This window comes from Oryctolagus cuniculus, chromosome 1 (genome assembly GCF_964237555.1).
Source record: "Oryctolagus cuniculus chromosome 1, mOryCun1.1, whole genome shotgun sequence".
Classification (NCBI taxonomy): Eukaryota; Metazoa; Chordata; class Mammalia; order Lagomorpha; family Leporidae; genus Oryctolagus; species Oryctolagus cuniculus.
The window spans coordinates 117,676,241-117,696,969 of record NC_091432.1 but is presented as its reverse complement, the minus strand read 5'-3'; the positions used below and the strand labels follow the sequence as shown (position 1 = coordinate 117,696,969).

The 20,729-nt window shown below is 39.9% G+C and overlaps 1 protein-coding gene across 1 annotated transcript; it reads left to right on the top strand.

Annotated features, from left to right (window-relative positions):
- The first annotated feature begins 3,970 nt into the window (after window positions 1–3,970).
- Window positions 3,971–9,233, top strand: LOC100343776 (olfactory receptor 8B12). Its single transcript, XM_051818918.2, has 3 exons — window positions 3,971–4,193; window positions 5,428–5,501; window positions 5,813–9,233. Exons 1-3 carry the CDS (start codon window positions 4,103–4,105, stop codon window positions 6,767–6,769), a joined length of 1,122 nt encoding a protein of 373 aa, XP_051674878.2. The 5' UTR covers window positions 3,971–4,102; the 3' UTR covers window positions 6,770–9,233.
- Window positions 9,234–20,729: the final 11,496 nt, after the last annotated feature.

Sequence of the window (20,729 nt, the reverse complement as noted above, 5' to 3'; positions counted from 1 at the left end):
GAGTAATAGATATGCTGATGGATTGCTTTTTAAATGTTGTAAAATGAGAAAATGAAAATATTTTGGAGCTTTGTGACTCCAAGTATTAAACTTCAGCCTACTGCTTAGGTTGGAGATAAGAACCTATTTGTAAGTTGTTAAAGAGGTATGGATAATGGCTAATAGTTTATGTTTGTCTTTTCTGTTTACCAGGCAAATTGGCACCAACCAGCCGATTTTTGTCTCTGCAGGTATGATTCCAAAGCTCTGAATCAACACACTTACAACAGTTGTTCCCCTCTATAGGGACTTCATCTTAGATTGTCACCAATGAAACCTTTAGGAATTGAACAGTCACTGTGTGCTAGTCACTTTTTATGCTCAACTCATTGACCACTGCGGTGATCTCTTCAACTACTAAACAAGAAGTGGAGTCAGTCCCTAGTCCCTATTTTATTGTATTTTTGATTGGATCCCATTTGTTACCACTTGCATTGGTCCAGATTGTCTGAGAAACAGATGACAGGACTAGATTAGATATGTAACCTGCCAGGAAAAATGAGAGGCAGCTAGAAGAAGTTGGGAGAGTCATCCACTTGACAAGGCTAAGGGTAAGGTTGACAGAATTCCCGAGTTGAATTCCGCAGGGGGAGTCTTGTATCAGGCAGGAACAGGCTTGCTTTAATATCTTTGTCCCTTTTAATCATTACCTGAGAGCAATCTGTGAGGTGCACATCTCAGTGCAAAGGTGGCGTGGACTGATATTATAGTACGGCAACAGGACTGACCACGCATCACACATTTTGAAGCAGTGTATCTGACAAGTGCATTTTCAAGACCACTATGAAGAGCTTAAAGATAAAGTACTAATATTTAGCTAATTAAACAAGCTTCTTAAAAGACAATTCACAGTTTAAAGCAAAAATTCAAATCATATATTATTGGGTTTATAAAATGTAAAATAAAATATATAGCAACAAAAGCATATTCCTTTATGGTTTTTTATGTCAAGCATAAAATATTAAAATGCTATTTCAACGTACATTGTGATAGGAAAAATTTTCATATGGTTAATGCTATTAGCAACTATTGAAAAAATGAGATATAACTAATAAGCCAACAGAAGAGCTAAAAGAGTATACTAAAAAGAACTCACATAATTCAAATGAAGGCAAGAAAAGAAAGGGAAAATAGTAACAACAAGAGACCAGATGGGATGAGTAGAAAACAAATAGTGAGATTGTAGGCTCAACTCAATAATTACATTGAACATAAATAGTCCAAACATGCCAATTAAGAGACAGAAAAAGTTACACTGGATAAAGAAAATGCAAAACTCAACTACATGTCATTTAAATAAATCACAGTTTAAATATAAAGACATGTTTTCTTTCAAAATAGGAAGAAGCGGCGGGCATTGCGGTGCAGTGCATTAAGATGCCCCTAGGAAAGCCTGCGTTTCATATCAGAGTGCTGGTTTGAGCCCAGCCAATTCTGCCTCTGATCCAGCCCTGCTTCCCAGGGTCACTAGCAGAGAGCTGGTACTTGAGCTCCTGCTACCCATATGGAAGACTCCGTTGGAGGGCCTGGCTTCCTGGCTTTGGCCTGACCCAGCTTTAGCTGTTATGGCCCTTTGGAAAATAGAACAAGTGGATGGAAGATTCTCACTTTCTTTATCTATCGCCCCTTCTTTCTCTCATTCTCTCTTTCCATGTCACTCTGCCTTTCAGATAAATAAATAAATGAATAAATAAATCTTTTAAAGAAAGATGGAGATGATATACTTTACATGAATCAGTCATAAGAAATCTAGAAATAGCTAAATTAATTCCTGACAGTAAATTTCAGGAGTTGGAATAATAACAAAGATCATTAGAGCAATTTTTAAAAAGATTGTTTATTTATTTGAAAGGCAAAGCCACAGAGAGTCAGAGGCAGAAAGAGAGAGACAGAGAGGGAGAAAGAGAGAGAATCTTTCATCCAAATGGCTGCAATGGCTGGAGCTGGGCTGATCTGAGGCCAGGAGCCAGGAGCTTCTTTCGGGTCTCCCACATGGGGTCAGAGGCCCAAGCACTTGGGCCATCTTCTACTACTTTCTCAGGCTATAACAGAGAGCTGGATATGAAGTGGAGCAGCTGGGACTCAAACCATTGCCCATATGGGATGCTGATCTGTGATTTCTTTAAAATTTAATGTGTATGGGTGAAATGTCATTTTTCCATTCAATTGTTGTTTATAGCCATTGTTTATATTTCCACTAAACTATTTTTTTTCTTTTTACTTGTTAAACTTCCTATTTGGTGAAGTAGTACGCCTTTTTTTACTATAATGTAAATTTAAAATACGTTATCCCAGAAACAAACAAAAAATAAAAAGAGAAAAAAGGGAGAAGCATGGAGGGTTGGCGAGAAAGGTAGGGGAGGGAGGAAAGGAATGTCATTATGTTCTTAGAATTGTATCTACAAATCACATTGAATCTGTTAAAAATTAATTAACAATTAGAATGAAAAATAAAAAAAATGTGTACTTACTGAAGTAAATCTTATACCTTACACACATCTGCAACTATGGTATTGCTATCCCTGATTTTCCTGGAGGGACACTCTGTCTCAGTGATGCTAAATAATTTCTTGAGTTCATATAGCTAATGAATTGTATTGTTGGAATTTGATTTTTGTTGGTTTGTCTCCAGATCTTGTTCCCAGCTGCTGCACTTGGCATTTCTGACATTTAAGCCAAGTCTCCTTCTCTTCTTTAATGATTGTACCTTTGGAAAACATCAGCCCTTACTCCTTGATGGTTCTGTCAGTAAATATTCTAGCTCAGGACAACTCATCATCTTACATTTAGCTGATTCCCCAGTTTGTATTTTGGTCCTTTTTCTTCAAAGCTCTAGTAATCTGTTAGCATCTTCTTATTTATTTTCTTTTGCATCACACAGACTTATCCTTTCTATTCCTTGTTCTTTTCATTTCTGGCATCCTACCCATAGTTCTCTGAACCCAGAGTTTTAGTCATATTAGAATTGTGCTTCTTTCTTCTCTGTCCTCCAACAAACTATAGATGTATCTAAACATTTTTTTAAATGGCATTTTATTTTTAAAGGCAGAGAGACAGAGATTTTTCCATCTACGAGTTCACTTTCCAAGTGCCTACAACAGCAAGGGCTGGACCAGAGCAAAGCCTGAAGAATGGAACCCGATCCAGGTGTCCCATGCATGTGGCAGGGAGCAAGTAGTTTTTCACTAAAGGTTTGTTTATTTATTTATTTGAAAGGTAGACACACACACACACACACACACACACACACACACAGAGCGAGAGAGAGAGAGAGGGAGAGAAAGAGAAAGAGAAAGAGAAAGAGATCTTTCATCTACTATTTTAGTCCCCAGATGGCTGTAACAGGAAAACTGAGCTGATCCGAAGCCAGGAGCCAGGAGCCAGGAGCCAGGTCTCTCACATGAGTACAGGCATCCTAGACTTGGGCCATCCTCTGCTACTTTCTCATGCACATTAGCAGGAAGCTGGATCAGAAGTGGAGCTGCTGGGACTCAAACCAGCACCTATTATGGGATGCTGGTGCTGCCTGCCAGGGCTTTAACCTACTGCACCACAGCGCTGGCCCCTACCTAACATTTTAATATGACAAATATGTCTATTGAAAACCAATTTGTATAGTGCAGACCACATAACATCTGATTGATTAAATTAATTTTATGCCAATTTTTAGAACCTAAGTGACAACTTTTCTCTCTGGGAGGCTCTCTTCTTTTTTAAACTGAAACTTTTAGATTTCTCTTGTGTAGAATGCAACGTATTGTTTTCAACACTTCTTGAATGCTGTCTTATGACTAATCAGGTACTTGAGGGTCAGTGCTGTGCTGTATGTACATTTTGTACCTATGTGTATGACAGGAGTATGTTCTAACCCATGTCTCATGTATATTTTAACATTAGCACTAAATAGAACAAGGAAGCCATTATACAGAGATTCAAGTTTTGGGAAAAGACAGTTCTACCTCAAAAATAACTTAATCAAGAATATTTGTTTCATTGCTTCTCTCTTTAGAGAAGCCTTGTTTCATTTGAAATAAAACCCTGATGCATTGGAAATGAAGTTCCCATGGAAACCATCTCTGAAGTGACAAAAACTGCAGAGCTTTCCCTGGCGTTGCATTGTGCATACAAGAACGCTCTGAAGACCTCAGAGAAAGGTGAACATTTAATGAACCCCCAAGGCCCTCGTCGACTTTGAGTTTCAGGGCGTGCTTTCCTTCTGGGATTTCTTTTCATTTTTCGATAGTAGATTTTTTTCCCCCATTTGTAACTTTTTGTGCAGTGGGATTGAGAATAGGGATTTGGGATTCATTAGAAACACTGTGGGATGTGGACAGTTCTAAGCGTAAGTTGATCGATGGAACAGCATCATTGCTGAGACTGAGCTGAGGGTGGAGAGTGGACTCTTGATTATCTGACAAGTTGGCATTTAGAGCTTGACAAGATCTGGTATTAATTATGTGGTATTAATTAATACTTGCATCAGCGTATAGTAGGGGGAAATCAAGGAGATGTCTTTATTTTCATGGCTGGAGTCACTCAAATAATTCTTGGATTGAGTGAAGTAGTGAATCTCTCTCTGAAATCTGATGCCTCCTAATTTGACTTTTCATAGATCTAACACTTGATGCTGCCTTTAAAATAGCTTATTTTTTAATCTCTGAAGAGTCTCCTGAGATCCTCGTTGGTAAAAACGCTGTTCAGAGACTCCATTATCACACTCCGAGAGGGGTGGTGGAGCCAGTGATGAAGCCCCTGAATAATGGACATGCACACACAAGGGTTTCAGTCCAGGTTGTGAATCTTTCAGTTGTGTGTGCTCTTCATGTTTAGAGTGAAGATTTAAAGATATAATTTATGAAGTTATTGTGAATGATAAATTTGGCAAAGTAATTTGTCCAGTGTTGTTGGATTCTTGATATCCATTTGAGGGTGCTGGGTTAGATTCAGTATTTGATACGCAGTTAGTATACAATACGAGATAGCAAGAATTATTTTTCCCTACAGTGGTTTGCTCTTAATTATGCTTACAAAGATATAACAAAATAACAAGTCATTAAAAGCCACGAGAAGCATATTCAAGAGTGTATACAAACACAAACACTTCTTCCTTGGGGAAAGTGGGCTGTGGGTAATGGTCCTGTGGGAGCCTCTGTAAATAGTGCACCATCTCTAATTTATAAAGAACTCTTCAATCTCCTGTTTTCTGTGGTGTCATCAAAGCTTGCTGTCCCATCCCTGGAAGATGGACAGGAAACTCTAGGCCAAGCTACAATCAAAGGTCATATCCTCCAGTTCAGCAAAATATCCTCAGATAACCTAGAGGCTTTGATCCTGCAGGCAGAAGCAGAGGGGTCTGAACCATAAGCTGTCACCTTTTTTTTTCCCCAGGGCCATTTGCATCTCCAGGAAAGAAATGGATGGAAGCCAGTAGAAGACAGCACTGCGGCTGCAAACTGAAGAGGGTGAGTGACTGCCTGACCTACCGTGTCCTGCAGGGGAATATTGAAAAGTTCAAAGCACAGGAGCCAGATTAACTGAGTTCACCTGCTGTGGTAACTCAGAAGCGACAGACCCTTATGCAAGTTGCCTGGGCCCAGTGTCCTCATCAGTAGAACCGGGTAGTTATAATGCCACACGGCGTTTAGAACAATGCCTTTCTCACAGTTAGTGCTAAGTGAGTGCTTCCCTTTTCTGCTTCCTTGTCCCTCCACTTCACTTCCATGGTGGGTAGCCTTCTGTATTTCTCTCAGTGACTCTTCTTTTCCCTTCATAGTTTCACCTGGAGGAAATGATGGCAGAGAACTCCTCCGTGACCCAGTTCATCCTCGCAGGCTTAACCGATCAGCAGGCGCTCCAGGTCCCCCTCTTCTTCCTGTTTCTAGGTTTCTATGTGGTCACCGTGGTGGGGAACCTGGGATTGATAATGCTGATTAGGCTGAACTCTCACCTGCATATTCCCATGTACTTCTTCCTTTTCAATTTGTCCTTCATAGATTTTAGTTACTCCACTACCCTCACCCCTAAAATGCTGATGGGTTTTGTGTCTAAGAAAAACATCATTTCCTATGCAGGATGTATGACTCAGTTCTTTTTCTTCTGTTTCTTTGTCTTTTCTGAATCCTATATCCTGTCAGCAATGGCATATGACCGTTATGTTGCCATCTGTAAACCATTGTTGTACACAGTCATTATGTCTCCCCACGTCTGTTTGCTTCTTTTGTTGGGTGTCTATGGGATGGGTGTTTTTGGAGCTGTGGCCCATATGGGAAACTTAATGTTTATGACCTTTTGTGCAGACAACATCATTAATCACTACATGTGTGATATCATTCCCCTCCTTGAGCTGTCCTGCAATAGCTCTGCTATAAATTTGCTGCTGGTGTTTATTATTGTGACCATTGGCATTGGGGTGCCTATTGTTACCATATTCATCTCTTATGGCTTCATTCTTTCCAGCATCCTGCGTATTAGCTCCACCGAAGGCAGATCCAAAGCCTTCAGTACCTGCAGTTCCCACATAATGGTGGTATCTCTTTTCTTTGGATCAGGAGCTTTTATGTACCTTAAGCCACCTTCTATTTTGCCCTTGGATCAGGGAAAAGTGTCCTCTGTTTTCTATACTGCAGTGGTGCCTATGTTGAACCCATTAATCTATAGCTTGAGGAATAAGGATGTAAAAATTGCCCTAATGAAAACCTTGAATCGAAAATTTTTCCTTGAAGGTGTTTGAAAGCCAGTCCAAACTTCATGGGTCAGAGTGTTTCTGTTATGTATGATTATCCATGAATGAGACAAAATTCAGTGCCTCCTTCCCTTATACTTAGAGGAAGTTTTTACCTCTTGTTCTAAAGCACACTATTCCAACAATTTGTTTTATGAAAAATGTTTGTACAATTATAGAGTTTTGAATCTCAAATAAGCCTAGGAAATCATTTAACACAGCTCCCTATGCTGTGAGTACAGCAGCACAGGAGACTACTAAATATTTTGTAGGTGACTTATAAAAACACATGCATCTGCTGCCGGAGCTGACAGTGGAAGCCAGGTGACTGAATTTTAATCCAATTTATTTTACTTCCCTTTAGCCATGCTTCCTTGTTTCATCTTTTATCTGGTCAAGTTCAGTGTTTGTTATCGCTGTTGTATTTGGCATTGAAATAAGTCTAATTCTGTTTATAGTGATACCATCGATTATTCATGTGTTAATTTTTGGAATATAATTTTTCTAAGTGTTTGAGGTGAAACTATGGTTAATTTGGTCTTGACAATGAGATAAATTTTTTTTTTTTTAAAATGTGGGCTTTGTGAATAGGAGCTATGTTAGCTTCCACATAGAACCAAGCATGTGTGTTTCTTGTAATGGTGTTCAGAGCCCAAGGGACCCAGGCTAATTTAGAGCTTCTAAAGGAGAAATACACAGATGTAAGGAAGCTGAAGATTTTGAATGCAAGCTTCATTCATTATTTCCAGACTAATGAAGATAGAACATGGAGAATCACCTACTCTGAAAAATGTGACTTCGTAATAGATGTCTTTGGGTTTGTGAACCACTAAAGACATAGCAACCAATGAGTTATTAGGGGAGACAATTGACATTTGCATTTTAAGGTATTGCGTATATCTGCGATCTTCAAAAAGTACTGCTTAAAGTAAAGGAATGGTGTATCAGGAAAAGTAACATATTTACAGCATTGGGTAAATGGAGGTATAGCTTTATATAAAGAATCAGAAGAATAATTTTGGGGTCTGAACACATTATTCATGGTAACATCTTGCAGAAACAATAGCATGTGAAGTGTTTGGAGGACAACTGGACTTGAGGACTTTTCTTATGAAATTTCTATTAAAAAAGGAGTTTGGAAAATTGTTTCCTTTGGAATTATTCTGTTCAATCAGAATGTAATAAAAGGAAGAGAAATGTAGGGGATGAGTATTCTTTCAAAAATACAGTAGAGGAGAAGATCAGTAAATTCAGGATGCTTGTGTGGTCATGAATCAGTACAACATAGGTGAGTGGAAAAACATCTCTTGGGGCCAGCACTGTGGTGTAGCAGCTAAAGCCGCTACCTGTAGTGCCAGCATTCCATATGGGCACCGGTTTGAATCCTGGCTGCTCCACTTCCAATCCAGCTCTTTGCTATGGCCTGGGAAAGCAGCAGAAGATGGCCCAAGTCCTTGGTCTCCTGCGCATGTGTGGGAGACCCAGAAGAAGCTCCTGGTTTCTGGCTTTGGATTGGCACAGCTCTGGCCATTGCAGCCAATAGGGGAGTGAACTAGCAGATGGAAGACCTCTCTCTTTCTCTGTCTCTCTTTCTCTCTTTCTCTGCTTCTCCTTCTCTCTCTTTGTAACTCTTTCAAATAAATAAATAAATAAATAAATAACTCATCCCTTTTTAAGTTGAAGCATAAATTTATACATCAAAGTGCACAAATGTTAAATGTTCAATAATTTTCTTCATATCTGTAAGAGTTTGATTACATACAACTACCTATAGCAAAGTATTAGTGATTTTCATCATTTCAGAATATTATTGTCTGTTCTTTCCCATTAATTACTCCTATGTTTTCTTTTCCTAGAAATATATACTATCCTTATTTAAATAAAAGATTTATTTTTTTTATTTGAAAGAGTTGCACAGAGAGAGAAAGAGAGGCAGAGAGAGAGAGAGAGAGAGAGAAAGGTCTTCCATCCACTGGTTCACTCCCCAGTTGGCTGCAACAACCAGAATTGCGCTGATCCGAGCCAGGAGCCAGGAACTTCTGCTATGCGGGTGCAGGGGCCCCAGGACCTGGGCCATCTTCCACTACTTTTCCAGGCCGCAGCAGAGAGCTGGATCAGAAATAGAGCAGCTGGGACTTGAACTGGCGTCCTTATGGGATGCCAGTACTGTAGGCGGTGGCTTTACCCACTATGCCACAGCGCTGGCCCCTATACTATTCTAACCTTTAGAGGCACAGATCTATTTTGCCCATTTTGAACTTGATATAATTGTTAAATAACATATTTACTCCTTTATGTCTGACTTCTTCAACTCAGTGTATAGTGTCCTGTGAGAGTCATTGGTAATGCTTTTCTTGGTTATTATTGCTTAGTATTTCATTGTATGAATATAGAACAGTTGTCTGGTCATTTATTCTCCTAATGGACATTTGGCTTGTTTTTGTTTTGCATATTATTAATAAAGCTGCTAGAAATATTCTTGTATTTTGTTTTAAATTTATTTCTCTTGGGTGTTTACTTGATTTATTGGGTCACAGGTAGGCAAATATTTATGCTTCTAAATACTACCAACTTGTCTTCTAAAACATTTACACTGACTTGCACTCTTCCTGATAATTTCCAGGTAAGGAAGATCTTCATCCATGTGAACACTTGTTATTTTCAATATTTTTCATTTTGGTCACTGTGTTTAGTGTGTAGTACAGTGCTACTTTAGTCTTTCTTTGGTATTCCCCTGATAAACAATGATATTGGTCACTTCTTTTATGTTCATTAGATATTTGGATATCACACTCTATAAAGTGACTAAGTCTTTTGTGCACTTAAAATAGTCTTTTTAGTCTTTCTATTAGTTTGAGTTTTTTTAAAAGTATATTCTGAATATGAATCCTTTTTCAGACATATACATTGAAGTTATCTTTGCTCAGTTTGTGACTTGTCTATTGGCATAACTGTTTCTAACAATGTCTTTTGGTAACAGATATTTTAATTGTTACAGAGTTCACCTTATTAACTTCTTTTGATGTTAGTGCTTTGCCTTTTAAATTTTTTTAGAACATATTCACAAAGATATTCTCATATTTTCTTCTCAAACTTCATGGGTTTTCCTTTAATATTTAGATTTTGATCAAATTCAAATCAGTTATAATACATGATATGAGGTAGTTTTATTTTTGCATGAAGTTATTAAATTGAGCATCACTTATTGAAGTGACCGTCTTTCCTCTCTAATTGTGTTTTGCCTGTACTATATGGGTCTATTTGAGGATCAAGTAATGATAATTTTGCAGGATTTGGAGAAAAACTGGCTTGGAGCCCAAGTGCTGTGTTCTAGCAGTAAAATTGTGAATGGAAGTGATGACAACAGATGTTTTGGTCTTGTTTTGAACTTATATTACAGCTATTTCTAGGAATTTTATATCTTCAACAGTAATTTATGAATTTATGGAGGCTGATTGTGGACTAGTTTGAAAAATATGACTTTCTTGCTGCCCAATTTTGGGGAGGGAATCCTTACCCTTGCATGATTGGGTTCTAGAGGCTCCTCTGGGGCTTTCTTCATGACGATCAGAGAAAATTTTTCCAAGCTCAGGACAGGGGGAGGGAAAAAGTAACTGGTTTGAAATATAGAGCTTTCTGGTCTCTCCTTGGCCTTTTGGAAAATTCTTACATCAGAGAGTAAATAATTCTTATCCAACTCCAGTTCTCTATGGTACCTTTTTTTTTAAAAAAAAGATTTATTTATTTTATTAGGGAGGCAGAGTTACAGAGAGAAAGAAGGGAGGAGGGAGGGAGAGTAGGAAGGAGGGAGAGAGGGAGGGAGGGGGAGAGAGAGAGAGAGAAAGAGAGAGAGAAATCTTTTATTTGCTGGCCAAATGGCTGCAATGGCCAGGGCTGGGCCAGTCTGAAACCAGGAGCCTTCATCTGGGTTTCTTATGTAGGTGAAGGGGTCCAAGCACTTGGGCCATCCTCCACTGCCTTTCCAGGTGCATTAGCAGGGAGCTGGATCAGAAGTGGAGTAACGAGGACTCAAACCTGTGCCCTTGTGAGGGATGCTGGTGCTATAGGCAGAGGCTTAAACTGTTGTGCTACAGCACTGGCCTCCTTTCTAATTTTCCTGTCTTACCTAAAGGGTGGAAAGAGTTGAGAAACCCTTAGGAAGTTCACAGCCTTGGGGACTAGGCACACCAAAGGTCTGTGACCCATCCATCCATACCTATAAAGAAGTCCTCTCCTCTCCTCTCATTATCACATCAGTACATCTGTAATATACTAATAGGGATTAGAGCTGAAAGATTCGCCAGGCTCAGGTGAGTTAAAAGAGTTTCTAGGGGAACCTTGTGATGCGTGAGACCAGTATGGTACTACAGGATTGTGACACCTCAGATCTGTCAGCTACAGCCTAACAGTAAGTACAACGTAAGTGCTGGCCACATGCACAGAAAGCCTCACATGAAACACAGACTAAGATCTCACAAGGGAGCCCTATTTACAACTCAGTTCCTATTACCTAATCTATCACAGATGATTGCCAACAAAAAAATAACAAGGTGTGCTGAAAGTAAGACAGAATAAAGTCTAAGGAGACAAAACAAGCACCAGAACCATACTCAGATAGTGAAGATGTTGGAGTTATCAGACCAGGAATTTAAAGCAAGTGTAATTGACATGCTAAGGATTACAACAGAAATATGAGAGTGCTTCAGAAAGTTCTGTGGAAAAATGAAGTTAAAAGATAAGCTAATTTTGATGAAAAAAATTTTTGAAATGTACATGTATTTTTTCATAATATGCATTTTCATGAACTTTTCTAAAATCTCTTATAGTGGAGAACAAGTGAGAAAAGATGAGTAATGTAAGCAGAGAGATGGAAATTCTAAGGGGGAAGCAGAAGGAAATGCTGGAAAAACACTCCACTGTAAAATAAATGAAAAACGCTTTGATGGACTCGTCAGTCGCCTAGACATGGTAGAGGAAAGGAATCAATGGTTGTGAAAATATGTGAACGGAAATCTCCCAAACTACAATGCAGAGGAAACTAAATGGAAAAAAAATCAGACAGAATATATAGGAATTGAGGGATAATTACAAAAGGTATAGCATAAGTATTAACGAAAATACAAGAAGGTAGAAATGAACAGAAGAGATATCTGATACCATAATAGAGGAGAATTTTCTAAATTTAATGACACACACCAAACCACAGATAACAAGAATTTCAGTAAATACTAAGCAGGATAAATATCACACCTAGCTGCATCATATTCAAATACTAAAAAACTGGACCAAAAAAAAAACTATAAAGGAACATGAATAAGAATTTCATCAGACTTCTATTCAGAAACCTTGCAAGCAAGAAGAGAGTGGATTGGCAAATTTAAAGCACTGAAAGAAAAAAAAAATCCCATCAACCTAGAATTTTGTATGCAGTAAAATTTTCCTTCAAAAGTAATGCAGAGGGGCTGGCACTGCGGTGTAGTGGGTAAAGCGGCTGTCTGCAGTGCTGGCATCCCATATAGGTGCCAGTTTGAGTCCTGGCTGCTTCACCTGCAATCCAGCTCTCTGCTATCGTCTGGGAAAGCAGTACAAGATGGGCCAAGTGCTTGGGCCCCTGCACCCGTGTGGGAGATCTGGAAGAAGTTCCTGGCTCCTGGCTCCTGAATTCGGATCAGCCCAGCTCTAGCCATTGTGGCCATTTGGGGAGTCAACTAGTGGATGGGAGACTTTCTACCTCCCCTCCCCTCCCCTTCCCTCCCCTCCCTTCCTCCTCCTCTCCTCTCTTCTCCTCTCCTCCTCCTCCTCCTCCTCCTCTCCTCTCCTCTCCTCTCCTCTCCTCTCCTCTCCTCTCCTCTCCTCTCCTCTCCTCTTTCTCTCCCTGCCTCTGCCTCTAGCTATGCCTTTCAAACAAATAAATTAAGCATTGAAAAAAATAATGCAGAATTAAAGACTTTCTCAAACAAATAAAACACAGAGAATTTGTTTCCAGTAGACTTGTCTTGCAAGATATGTTAAAGGAGTTATTCAGAGAGAATGAAATTAAATAGGTCAGAAACCAAGATCTACATAAACAAGGAAGAGCCTTAAAGAAGGAATAAATAAAGGTGAAATAAGACCTTTTGTTTTTCTTCTTATTAATTTATTAAATGGATAAATGCTTGTTAGAATGATAACACCATCATATTGACTATCCATAGCCTGGGGATAGTGCAATGAAATTAGCAATGTTACAAGGGATGGAAGGCAGGGAGAGACAATTCTCTATTATAAGGTGTCTAAACCACATATGAAGTGATACAGTATTATTTGAAAGTAAATTTAGACTAGTTGTTTGTATATACTGACAACTCTAGGGCCATCACTAAAAAATTTAAACTGAAGAATAGTTAATAGACTAAGAGAGGAGAGGAGAAAATAGAATCATATAAATGCTCAGCTAAACTCAGAGTAGGATAAAGATGAAGAAGATCACATATTAACCTATGCACAGAAAGCATTTGACAAAATTCCACACCATGCATGATGAAAGTTTTCAGCAAACTAGAAATAAAGGAAAGCTTGTTCATCTTGATAAAGAGTTAAAAAACTCACCTACTGACATCATATTGAATGGTGAAATGCTTTCTCCTTGAGATTAGAACAAAGCAAGGATAGCACTCCACCCACTCCAATTCTATATTGTCATTGTGTGGAAGTCCTTGCTAGTGCAATAACAAAAAAAGGGGCGGAGGAATAAAAAGTATACAGGAGTTGACATGATTGTGTAGAAAACCTCAAAGAATGAATTTACATGGTTAATATAAAATATTACTAATCATAGAAGGTTAATTGCTTTAAATATAGCAGCAATGAATAAGTAGAATTTGAAATTAAGATCATAACACCATTGACAGTAGCACCCAAACAGAGGAAGTGATTAGGAGCAAATCTATAGTAATATGTATAATATCCATATGAACAAAACTATGAAACTCTGATGTAAGGAATTGACAACCTTAATAGATAGCCCGTGTTACAAATAGGAAGACTTAACGTTGTTAAGATGTCAGTTCTGGGCTGACACTGTGACATAGCAGGTTAAGCTGCCACCTGCAATGCTGGCATCCCATAAGGGCACTGGTTTGAGTCTAGTTGCACCATGTCTGATCCATCTACCTACTAATGCACCTGAGAAAGCAGTGGAAGATTGTCTTAAGTGCTTGGGCCCTTGCATCTATGTGGGAGATGGATGGAGTTCCTGGCTGTTGGCTTTGCTTTGGCCCGGCCTTGGCTGTTGTGACCATTAAAGGAGTGAACTAGCAAATGGAAGATTCTCTGTCTCTGTCTCAACCCCCTCTCTGGATCTCTGCCTTTTGAAGAAAGAAAACACAAATTTTAAGATATTTATTATTTTAAAAAAGATGTCCTCTCTCTCTCTTTCTCTCACTGTCTATAACTCTGCCTGTCAAAGAAAAAAAAAGATGTCAGTTCTTTCCAGCTTGATCCATAGATTCAGTGCAATTCTTTTAAAAAAATTTTTAATTTTTAATTTTTGAATTTTATTTTTAATTTTTTAAAATATTTTTATTGGGAGCCAAGATGGTGGAATAGTGAGGGCGCGCGCTGATAGTCCGGGAAAATTTAGTTTAATAAAAGGGGAGTTACGGTAGCCTCAGAAAAAAAGAACTAGGAAAATATTGCAGAGGAAACTCTTCTGGATCGAGTGGCCGTGAATCGGAAGACCTACTGGGAGAACAAGGTCGCCCACCGTGCGGAAGCCGAGCCGCGGGACTGAGCCGCGGAAGCTGCAGGGTCTGCGCGCCAGTGCTCGAAGGGGAGTGCGTGCCACACAGACAACAGCGGGGAGGCTTGGGACGTCCAGGGCTCCGAGTCCACACATCGGCGCTGGAAGGGGAGCGGACCTGCGTGGAGAGTGTGGGAGCCCACAGATCGGGAAACCAGCGGCAGACTCAACACACCAGCGCTGGAACGCGAGGTGAGCCGAACCTCAATAGCCCGAGACACCGGCAGGCAAGCGGAGAGAGGAGACTAGAGGGAACGACCCCCGGGGAGGGGGGGAAGTTCACCAGGCTAGCTGGAAGAGAGAGAGAGAGAGAAAAAAAAAAGGTGACTGGTACGGACATGGGTTTCTCTCTCTCTGCTCACCTCTCAAGGGCGAGCAAGACAAAGAGCAGGCGCCATCTTGGACATACGTCATAAGCAGAGTGACCTCAGGTCTGCACCGGCCCTGAGCCTAGCAAAAAAACCTGACTCTGGGCGGGGCGAATTAACAGGAGATTAGGACCTAGTAAATTTGTGGTGCTACTGAACTGAGACTGTGAAAAAAGAGATGGTGGGGGAGAGAACTCACGGAATTCACGTGAGCACTCTCCAGAGACGCTACAATTCTGTAACTTTGGCAACCCAGTGGGAGACTGAAGGAGAATTTGAGCCCACTCTGAGGGCCGAACAGATTCCCTGTGTGGTCCTTGGGAAAGAGCTTCCGATCTCTGGCTCCTGTGGGTATATCATTTGCCTGCTAACTACCTCCAACTTCGTTCAGCTGTGCAGAATAAATTCCCTTTTGAATCACAAAAAAAGAAAGAGAGAGAGAGAGAGAGAGGTTTACCATGCCTAACCTGGGAGTGTCACCTTTGGCACACCAAACAGAGCTATCAGGCCACACCCATCTCAAGCCCTATGGCTCCATCAAAAACAGATAGTCCACTTAATCTAGAGTCATAGTATAACAAGAAAAAGCACCACAGTGAAGAAACCAAATATCTCCAATATGCCAAATAACAAACGCAAAAACCAAGGTAATAAAAACAAAGAAGTCACCATGACGCCCTCAAATGAAAAAGACACCCCAATTCAAGATTATGAAGATGATGACATAGAAGAAATGCAAGAAGCAGATCTCAAAAAATTGATAAGAACATTAAGAAGTTCTCAAAAACAAATTCTGGAACTACACAAATCCTTAATGGACAAGATAGAAAATCTCTCTCGTGAAAATGAAATATTAAGGAGGAGTCAAAATGAAATGAAACAACTAGTACAACAGGAAACTGTGATAGTGACTGAAGTGAAGAATTCAATAGATCAAATGAAAAACACAATAGAGAGCCTTACAAACAGAATGGGAGAAGCAGAAGAGAGAATATCGGACTTAGAAGACAGAGAACAGGAAAGGATACAGTCAGACCAAAGAAAAGAAGAGGAAATTAGAAATCTAAAACATATTGTCGGGAATCTTCAGGATACTATTAAAAAACCCAACATTCGGGTTCTAGGAGTTCCTGAAGGCATGGAGAGGGAGATATTAGCAGAAAATTTCCCAGGGTTGGAGAAGGACAGAGAAATCCTAGTACAGGAAGCTCACAGAACCCCTAATAAACACGACCAAAAGAGATCCTCACCACGACACGTTGTAATTAAACTCTCCACAGTGAAACATAAAGAAAAGATCCTAAAATGTGCAAGAGAGAAACGTCAGATTACTCTCAGAGGATCTCCAATCAGACTCACAGCTGACTTCTCATCAGAAACTCTACAAGCTAGGAGGGAATGGCGAGATATAGCCCAGGTACTAAGAGAGAACAACTGCCAGCCCAGAATATTATATCCTGCAAAGCTATCATTTGTGAATGAAGGTGAAATAAAGACTTTTCATTGCAAACAGAAATTGAAAGAATTTGTTGCCACTCGTCCAGCCCTGCAAAAGATGCTTAAAGATGTGTTACACACAGAAACACAGAAACACGGTCATCAATATGAAAGAAGGTAAAGGAAGGAAACCAAGGAAGGAAACCTCACAGCAAAAGATCACAGGGAATTCAAAGCATATATTAGATCTTATCTTTGGCAAATGGCAGGGCAAAGTTACCACTTATCATTAGTCACTTTGAACGTGAATGGCCTGAACTGTCCAGTTAAAAGACACCGATTGGCTGATTGGGTTAAGGAACAAAACCCATCTATTTGCTGCTTACAAGAAACACATCTTTCCAACAAAGATCCATACAGACTGAAAGTGAAAGGCTGGAAAATGATATACCATGCCAACAGAAATGAAAAAAGAGCGGGCGTAGCCGTCTTAATATCAGACAACAGAAACTTTACCACAAAAACCGTTAAGAGAGACAAAGAGGGACACTACATAATGATTAAGGGATCAATTCAACAGGAAGATATAACAATTATCAATGTATATGCACCTAACTACAGGGCACCGGTTTATCTAAAAGATTTGTTAACGGACTTAAAGGGTGACTTAGACCCCAATACAATAGTACTGGGGGACTTCAATACTCCACTCTCAGAAATAGACAGATCAATAGGACAGAAGATCAACAAGGATACAGTAGATTTAAACGACACTATAGCCCAAATGGATCTAACAGATATATACAGAACTTTCAATCCTACAGCTAAAGATTTTACATTCTTCTCAGCAGTACTAGGCCAGTACTTGACCACATACTAGGCCATAAAGCAAGTCTCAGCAAATTCAAAAGAATTAGAATCATACCATGCAGCTTCTCAGACCATAAAGGAATGAAGTTGGAAATTAGCAACTCAGGAATCCCTAGAGCATATGCAAACACATGGAGATTGAACAACATGCTCCTGAATGAACAATGGGTCATAGAAGAAATCAAAAGAGAAATCAAAATTTTTCTGGAAGTAAATGAGGATAACAGCACAACATACCAAAACTTATGGGACGCAGCAAAAGCAGTGTTAAGAGGAAAGTTTATATCAATAGGTGCCTACATCAAGAAATTGGAAAGGCACCAAATAGATGAGCTTTCAATTCACCTCAAGGATCTAGAAAACCTACAGCAAACCAGACCCAAATCTAGTAGGAGAAGAGAAATAATTAAAATCAGAGAAGAAATCAACAGGATTGAATCAAGAAAAACATTCCAAAAAATCAGCCAAACGAGGAGCTGGTTTTTTGAAAAAATAAACAAAATTGACACCCTATTGGCCCAACTAACTAAAAAAAGAAGAGAAAAGACCCAAATCAATAAAATCAGAGATGAAAAAGGAAATGTAACAACAGACACCACAGAAATAAAAAGAATCATCAGAAATTACTACAAGGACTTGTATGCCAGCAAACAGGGAAACCTATCAGAAATGGATAGACTCCTGGACACATGCAACCTACCTAAATTGAACCAGGAAGACATAGAAAACCTAAACAGACCCATAACTGAGACAGAAATTGAAACAGTAATAAAGGCCCTCCCAACAAAGAAAAGCCCAGGACCAGATGGATTCACTGCTGAATTCTACCAGACATTTAAAGAAGAACTAACTCCAATTTTTCTCAAACTATTCAGAACAATCGAAGAAGAGGGAATCCTCCCAAATTCTTTCTATGAAGCCAGCATCACCTTAATTCCTAAGCTGGAAAAAGATGCAGCACTGAAAGAGAATTACAGACCAATATCCCTGATGAACATAGATGCAAAAATCCTCAATAAAATTCTCGCCAATGGAATGCAACAACACATCAGAAAGATCATCCACCCAGACCAAGTGGGATTTATCCCTGGTATGCAGGGATGGTTTAATGTGCGCAAGACAATCAATGTGATACACCACATTAACAGACTGCAGAAGAAAAACCATATGATTATCTCAATAGATGCTGAGAAAGCATTCGATAAAATACAACACCCTTTCATGATGAAAACTCTAAGCAAACTGGGTATGGAAGGAACATTCCTCAATACAATGAAAGCAATCTATGAAAAACCCACAGCCAACATCCTATTGAATGGGGAAAAGTTGGAAGCATTTCCACTGAGATCTGGTACCAGACAGGGATGTCCACTCTCACCACTGCCATTCCATATAGTTCTGGAGGTTCTAGCCAGAGCTATTAGGCAAGAAAAAGAAATTAAAGGGATGCAAATTGGGAAGGAAGAACTCAAACTATCCCTCTTTGCAGATGACATGATTCTTTATTTAGGGGACCCAAAGAACTCTACTAAGAGACTATTGGAACTCATAGAAGAGTTTGGCAAAGTAGCAGGGTATAAAATCAATGCACAAAAATCAACAGCCTTTGTATACACAGACAATGCCATTGCTGAGGAAGAACTTCTAAGATCAATCCCATTCACAATAGCTACAAAAACAATCAAATACCTTGGAATAAACTTAACCAAGGACGTTAAAGATCTCTACGATGAAAATTACAAAACCTTAAAGAAAGAAATAGAAGAGGATACCAAGAAATGGAAAAATCTTCCATGCTCATGGAAGGAAGAATCAATATCATCAAAATGTCCATTCTCCCAAAAGCAATTTATAAATTCGCTGCAATACCAATCAAGATACCGAAGACCTTCTTCTCAGATCTGGAAAAATTGGTGCTGAAATTTATATGGAGGCACAAGAGACCTCGAATAGCTAAAGCAATCTTGTACAACAAAAACAAAGCCGGAGGCATCACAATACCAGATTTCAGGACATACTACAGGGCAGTTGTAATCAAAACAGCATGGTACTGGTACAGAAACAGATGGATAGACCAATGGAACAGAATTGAAGCACCAGAAATCAACCCAAACATCTACAGCCAACTTATATTTGATCAAGGATCTAAAACTAATTCCTGGAGCAAGGACAGTCTATTCAATAAATGGTGCTGGGAAAATTGGATTTCCACGTGCAGAATCATGAAGCAAGACCCCTACCTTACACCTTACACAAAAATCCACTCCACATGGATTAAAGACCTAAATCTATGACCTGACACCATCAAGTTACTAGAGAACATTGGAGAAACCCTTCAAGATATTGGCACAGGCAAAGAGTTTCTGGAAAAGACCCGGGAGGCACAGGCAGTCAAAGCCAAAATCAACTATTGGGATTGCATCAAATTGAGAAGTTTCTGTACTGCAAAAGAAACAGTCAGGAGAGTGAAGAGACAACCGACAGAATGGGAAAAAATATTTGCAAACTATGCAACAGATAAAGGGTAAATAACCAGAATCAGCCGGCGCCGTGGCTCACTAGGCTAATCCTCTGCCTAGCGGCGCCGGCACACCAGGTTCTAGTCCCGGTTGGGGCGCCGGATTCTGTCCCGGTTGCCCCTCTTCCAGGCCAGCTCTCTGCTGTGGCCAGGGAGTGCAGTGGAGGATGGCCCAGGTGCTTGGGCCCTGCACCCCATGGGAGACCAGGAAAAGCACCTGGCTCCTGGCTCCTGCCATCGGATCAGCGCGGTGCGCTGGCCGCAGTGCACCGGCCGCGGCGGCCATTGGAGGGTGAACCAACGGCAAAGGAAGACCTTTCTCTGTGTCTCTCTCTCTCACTGTCCACTCTGCCTGTCAAAAAAAAAAAATAACCAGAATCTACAAAGAGATCAAGAAACTCCACAAAAACAAAACCAACAACCCAATTAAGAGATGGGCCAAGGACCTCGATAGACATTTTTCAAAAGAGGAAATCCAAATGGCCAACAGGCACATGAAAAAATGTTCAAGGTCATTAGCAATCAGGGAAATGCAAATCAAAACCACAATGAGGTTTCACCTCACCCCGGTTAGAATGGCTCACATACAGAAATCTACCAACAACAGATGCTGGCGAGGATGTGGGGAAAAAGGGACACTAACCCACTGTTGGTGGGAATGCAAACTGGTCAAGCCACTATGGAAGTCAGTCTGGAGATTCCTCAGAATCCTGAAGATAACCCTACCGTTCAACCCAGCCATCCCACTCCTTGGAATTTACCGAAAGGAATTTAAATTGGCAAACAAAAAAGCGGTCTGCACCCTAATGTTTATTGCAGCTCAATTCACAATAGCTAAGACCTGGAACCAACCTAAATGCCCATCAACGGTAGACTGGATAAAGAAATTATGGGATATGTACTCTTTAGAATACTATACCACAGTAAGAAACAACGAAATCCAGTCATTTGCAACAAAATGGAGGAATCTGGAACACATCATGCTGAGTGAAATAA

Excerpts from the sequence above, each read along its gene's own strand:
- LOC100343776 (XM_051818918.2), top strand. The coding sequence starts at position 4,103 with ATGGAAACCATCTCTGAAGTGACAAAAACTGCAGAGCTTTCCCTGGCG. Across the intron at positions 4,194-5,427 it reads TCTGAAGACCTCAGAGAAAG|GGCCATTTGCATCTCCAGGA; the intron begins GTGAACATTTAA and ends TTTTTTCCCCAG. Across the intron at positions 5,502-5,812 it reads GCGGCTGCAAACTGAAGAGG|TTTCACCTGGAGGAAATGAT; the intron begins GTGAGTGACTGC and ends TTCCCTTCATAG.